General features: G+C 36.3%; 1 protein-coding gene across 1 annotated transcript in view; it reads left to right on the top strand.

Annotated features, from left to right (window-relative positions):
• The window catches only part of TNS3 (tensin 3), a 131,717-nt gene extending 125,944 nt beyond the window's left edge, over positions 1 to 5,773 (top strand). The window contains exons 26-29 of the mRNA XM_031062176.1: positions 186 to 354; positions 1,328 to 1,396; positions 1,529 to 1,555; positions 2,496 to 5,773. Of these exons, the coding sequence (XP_030918036.1) occupies positions 186 to 354; positions 1,328 to 1,396; positions 1,529 to 1,555; positions 2,496 to 2,637 (407 nt within the window). The 3' untranslated portion in view covers positions 2,638 to 5,773. The remainder of the gene's footprint in view (positions 1 to 185; positions 355 to 1,327; positions 1,397 to 1,528; positions 1,556 to 2,495) is intronic.
• The last annotated feature ends 427 nt before the right edge of the window (positions 5,774 to 6,200 follow it).

Genomic DNA, 6,200 nt, shown 5'->3' with positions numbered 1-6,200 from the left:
GGAATGCCTTTGCTCCAGTACTACCTACAAGTGTACTCTCTGGTGTTGCTTTGTGTTTATTTAAATTTCAGGATATCTACGGGTAATAATAAATATATTCATTGGCTTTGATATAAAGGTATTAAAACCAAAGGGAGAGTAAAAGGCCTGTGACATCTCAAAATCTTTCCCCTCTTTCATTACAGCTTGTAATGTTTGGTACCTGAATTCAGTAGAGATGGAGTCCCTCACAGGATACCAGGCAGTACAGAAAGCTTTGAGCCTGACACTGATGCAAGATCCGTCTCCTATCTCAACCATTGTCCATTTCAAGGTGTCTGCTCAGGGAATCACACTGACAGATAATCAAAGAAAGTAAGCAAATAAGGACGGGAAGGGATTATTTGTCCCTGTCCCTGTTGGCCACTGTTGATTGGATGTTCCTAGTTACATTTTGCAATCTCTGTCTCAGAGGATACCAGGATTATAGGAATGACGGTGACTGTGTAGGATAGCTGTAGTACAGGAAAATATATTTTAAAGTTGTGGACTTTATTTCCACATGGTATATTTTACCTTTGGAAGGTCACTTTGATAGGAGACTTTTTATTGTTATTTCTTAGGAAAGTAATGGCTTTGCTAGCATTTGATATTGAACTTGTTCTGTGAAGTAATTTATCTTCATGATTTTTTTCACTAGTATCATTGAACAGAGCTGACTTAAGCAGATGATGTGTATCTCCAGGATCTGAAACAGTGTTTTGGATGGCCTGTAAAAAACTGTGATAAAAAGTTAATTTATATTTACTTTGTTCTAAGTGCTAGTTGGGCTACCACAAACTCTTTCAATTAGAAAAATTACAGTAACAAAGGAAGGACAACAGGAATTCATTATAGGTTAAAAAAAAAGGTGCCAGACTTCTTCATTCCATGGGGTTTGCAATCATTTGTAGCAGATCACAGAACCTTTACCTTAATGGTAATGCCTAGGAGTGTGAATATTTTGAAATGTAAGATGATCAAATTATTCGCAAGTTCCACAAAGTTGTCTGTCCCACAAAAATAGTATCTAAATGGCCAGTTTTTAGAAAAAATACATTTCATACTCCTAGCTCTTAGCTTGAGAGTCAGTTTTCCTTTAGTTCAAAAAACTTTATGTTAGTGTTTTAAACATGTATTTTTTGGGTTGGAGCCGTTCAGGTGGATTTGAAAGTCACTCAAAGATAGCAAAAAATATTGTCTGTATTAAATTAAGACTAAACACAATTTATTTTTCAGATTAGTTTATTGTTTGGAATTCCAAGCATCGTTACTGTTTCTAAAATTCATTTTCTTTCTTCCTATACAGACTCTTTTTTCGGCGCCATTATTCAGTCAACACTGTTATTTTCTGTGCTTTGGATCCACAGGACAGAAAGTAAGTATGACAAGCAGTATTTTTAATATGTTATTTGTGTTGTTCTACCAAAAAACCCCCAACAAACAAACTAAAACTAACATTTTTATTTCTCCATTTGATGTTTTTTTTACTGTTTTCTTAATGGACAAGGTGGATGAAAGATGGCCTTTCTGCAAAGTAAGTAGAGTCTCTTAACTGAATGTTCAGTGTTCTAAATTACTTTTGTCTGAGAAGTTGAAGGGCAAGCATCTGTTCAGAGACAAAAGTCTCTCATACCTCTGTAATTAGACATTGGTTACTTCATCTACACCTCTGTAAATTGGGGTCTAATTATGTGATGGGTGGGGGTGGGAAGTCTGGAGCCAGAGCTCATATGGTTTATTTAGATTGAGGGTCTGTGATTTGACTGTGGGTTCAGGTATTCCAGTGATACTTGCTCTCTCAGTTTTGTGTTCCACCTGTCCAGCAAGACTTAACACAAGCTTTTCTCACTTAGACTCATAGCTTTAAAAAAAATCCCTCTTCTAGTACCTAGATGAAAACACTCCTAGTAATATTAGTGTATGGCATAAATACATGATTACCTGTGGATTGCAAAGTGTTTTCTGTTGAAGGCAAACGTTGTTGTTACCCTTTAATCGAAAGAAATAACTTACACAGAGAGGCTCAGCACTTGTTTCTGGAAAGGAACAGAAATAGATGGCTTAAATCCTTTTTCCAGTACTCTGTCCACTAAGACATGTGGCCCTCAAATTCCTCTCTTTGGGCAATCCCTGACACACCACACCACACCACACGCCCCCCAAACTAGGTTAGAGAACAGCAGTATCGAATCTGATTAAATATATCTCCAGGGTTATCAGCATGTCTGACAGCAAACAGTACAGGATGCCATATGGACAGAGTAGCAGGAAGGAGACAGTCTGCTTCCCTGATTCTCTCCTGAGCTGGCTGGTGCATCTGGACCACTGTGTTTAGCAGCCACATGGAACCTTGTCCTTCAGAACAGAGAAGTCTTATATGTGTGCTTGGTTTCTGCAGTATCTTTTCTGTTTTATGAAGTGAGGCAATGCCTATCTGTCAGTTCTCTGACATACTTTGATTGCTGCCCTTGCAGAGTGTTTGGGTTCATTGCCAGGAAGCAAGGCAGTGCCACAGACAACGTATGCCACCTCTTTGCAGAACATGATCCAGAACAACCTGCCAGTGCTATTGTAAACTTTGTATCAAAGGTCATGATTGGATCCCAGAAGATCTGATGCCTTTCCATCCTTGATTCAGAACTCTTCGCTGGCTTCACTGAAGGAAATCACTGTGAGAGGGAGAAAAGCTATTCAGCAACAATGTCTGAATATTGTCATTCCCAATAAGGCAAGCAGAGGATGATCTGTGTTTTGTGTTTGCAAGACCTCAGGCTTTTTTTTCAAGATGCCTCACAAAGCATGATTTATTTGTTTTTATATCAGAGGACAAAACAAAAGAAGCTGGGTGCCACCCTAAACCACATAGCCCTTACCTGAATGAAGCATAAATGAAGAACTTTTCTCCTAATGGGTTTCTAATATATCTTTAGATGCTGTTTCTCATAGTTTATTGGAGCAGAAATACTTAGTAGATTGCACTACTTTTTTGTTCAGGAAGTGTTTTGTAAAACCTCCACAAAGACACTTGCCATGATTGCATCAATGGTAGTTATAGGCCTTGCAAACATACTTTTAGGAGAATGATTATCTGAGGAAAACTATTTGCTCTTCCCTATGTCTTTGTGATCAGTCATGAGAACTGAATGGAGAATGGGGAAGATGTATGTGAAGAGAGCGTTTGTGCAAGTTGTGTTATGGTAAGAAAGGAGTGGCAGTGTGGAATGTTCAGGAAGATTGCTCTGTATTTAGTGTTAAGAAGGCTGAGCTGTTTTAGTTTGAAATTTTTTCAGTAGAGCAGAAGTGGCAGAACAGAAAGAGGTGTGAAAATCTGTTCTATAATTGTTGGGGGGGGGGGTTGTAATTTTTTTAATATGGAGACCTAAGCAGGGGAGATTAAGCATTTTATAATTACAGGATAAAAATGAGGGGAAAGCATAGAGGAAGATTGTATGATTTATGCATTTTTACCTGTGACAGATTATTTATAGTGGATCTCAGATCTTGGTATGTCAGAGAGATAATTCTTAAACTAGACCACTGTTGAGCTTTACCTTTAGCACTAATTTGTGTAAGTAAATGTGTGTGTAGCCTGGGCCTTGCTAGAGAAAATAGTCTGATATTTTGTCTTTTGTCTTACAGTGACAAGACTCTTCCCATTTTCTGCCTCTGCAATACTGTTTTATTCCCCTACATAATACGTAATCATATTTACGGACTCTTCTACCCCATTATTTTGCTGGAGTTTTGAGGATTATTTTACCTTTTTTTTTTCATCTATAGGAACTATATTGATTTGTTATTCCTTGAGCTAGTGTTATTCCTTGAAAGTGAATGGAATTTATTTTGTTACTTCGTCCCATTTCTTGAGAGCATTTATGTCATGATTTCTACATCCAGCACACTTGTACATATCTCTTTATCTTTTTTAACACATTGATATATGAAATAGATAAGAAAGTGCTATTTAGCTTTATAGAAAATTGATGCAGTAGGTTACAGTGGAAGCCTGCAGTGGAAGGAGAGTAAGCCACTGACATCTCCTGTGTAGTTCCCATTCATTCAAAAAGAGCAATACTAGACCCCTGTATGAGAACTGATGGTTATAATGCAACTTTAGTGTGGCAAGTGCTGAAAAATTTCATTGCTTCTATTTCTTTCATGTGTAGCTGTCAACATTATGTTAATGACCTGAGGAATAAAATAACATTCTGTATTTTGTATGTTGATACATGAGCCACTTTATCCACTTGTAGATTTTAATCCTTTTACCCACCAATTTGAACTATATTTGCCCTGTATAAAATATGGGGTTTTTTTAACAGCTCTCTTTGTATTTCCTGATGTGTTGGGACCGTGTTAAACCTTTTTCAGTTACCATAGCTGAAGTGTTACCAAATTATTTGTGTAACTGCCAATTTTGTGTAAATAACTTCCATGTTTTTTAAGAGGAAAGTGGTGAGGAAGAGAGAGATAGAGAAGAAATATTTGAAGTTTAATGTACTTGGACCAGAAAGTGGTTTATTAGTAGCAGTAGGCATTGGATATCTGTAGAGGGGTGAAGCAATACAAAGTGCGGAATTCAATAGCTACCATTGAAGCAAAAAAGGCAAGTACCTCTGATTAGTAACATACAGTTCTGTTCTTTTGGCGCAGAGGTATACTACTTAAACAGTGTTTATGTACCATCCAAAAAAAAGAATGCAGTTCTTACATGTAGGAGCTTTGCTCCTTTTATAAAATATGAGAACAAGTTTTCTTTTAAGATTCTTTTGGTGTACTAAGATTCTAGTTGCCGAATCTCATCACCCTGTTGGAGCCCACAGAAATTCTTCAGCTAACATTTCAAGTAGATTTAAGTCTCAATTAGATTTTAAGCTGATGTGTTGTAAGAATTGAAACGAGGAGGATATTTTAAACTATATTTTTTCACTTATGTAGATAATAAATTTTAGTGTATCTTCTTAGACACTAAGTGTTGGCCTTTGGGCTGAAAATAAAATGTCTTTTTCTCCCGTGTATTGTCATTTCCATTCAGGACCTTATTTTATATTCCTTGTGCTTTCTCCAGGTCTGCTGAATTCAAAAGCATGAGGGGTTGCATGCTGACACTCCTGGTGGTATTTTCTGGGAGTTTAGCACTACTTGCTAAGTGGGAAAAAAAGAAGTTACCCTGTTTCTAAGGGAGATTTTCTATTTTGCATTCCCTTGGATGGTATATTGCCATGTGCATTTGCTTTTTAATGAATTTTAAAATGGACAAAGCAAGATAGTTCAGTATGTAACATTATGTAGTCTGTGTAGAAAAATATTCATGGAACTTACACGTTCATGGCAAATATAAGACTAATCTTTATATAGCACTTTCAAGAATTTTGATAGATGTGTATATTTCATAATTTCATAACTAATAGCAGCAAGTTGACGCATATATTTAGCCAGACTTCTGTTAATGTGGTTCATAAATACGCTATTATAATCATACAGTGTTAAACTACAAAATGCTAAAAGCCATGTTTTTTATTAACGGTTTCATGTATCCAACACTGTCATTAAATATTTAATATTTCTTTCTTGGTTTTTTCTACTAGTGAAAATTTTAAGTTTTTTTCTTGAAACTGTAAAGAAGCATCTAAAAGTCTTCAGTATATAAATGAATGTTTTATAAATTCTTTGTATAGTCATTTTCTCTGCTCTTCAGATACCATCTCTTTCAGATTATAATAAAATTACAAAAGTGAAATTCCACCACTCACCACTCAGTGTCACAGGGCAGTCTATTCGGAATGAAAGTTACCTTCTGGCATTCAAAATCAGCTAATAAGCAAAACCTTCTTCATGAATTAAGAATAATTTGGGTGCTGGGGTTTAGTTGTAAGAAATGTTTGAGATTTCTTTCAAGGACTTCAGATGAGCCTGTTAGTGGTTCAAGTCGTTGAAGCGTATGATCTTCCTAATTAATTTGTGGTTATAATGGTATAAAAGTATCAATTGCTTGCATTGCATATTTCAGTCTAAGAAGTAAGAATGTGATACCATCCAGTGAGATATTGTAACCATTTAACTTTGCCTCCACTCTGCTTATGCTGGAAAACCTTCCAGAGGGGGCTGAGAATTTTAACCCCTGGCTGAAACAGGTACAAAATCAGTGCATCAGCCAGACAGTGAAGATTGAGTTATAT

Source organism: Geospiza fortis, unplaced genomic scaffold, assembly GCF_000277835.1.
Source record: "Geospiza fortis unplaced genomic scaffold, GeoFor_1.0 scaffold108, whole genome shotgun sequence".
Classification (NCBI taxonomy): domain Eukaryota; kingdom Metazoa; phylum Chordata; class Aves; order Passeriformes; family Thraupidae; genus Geospiza; species Geospiza fortis.
The sequence above is the reverse complement of the archived record's forward strand: the minus strand, read 5'-3'. Positions and strand labels throughout refer to the sequence as shown.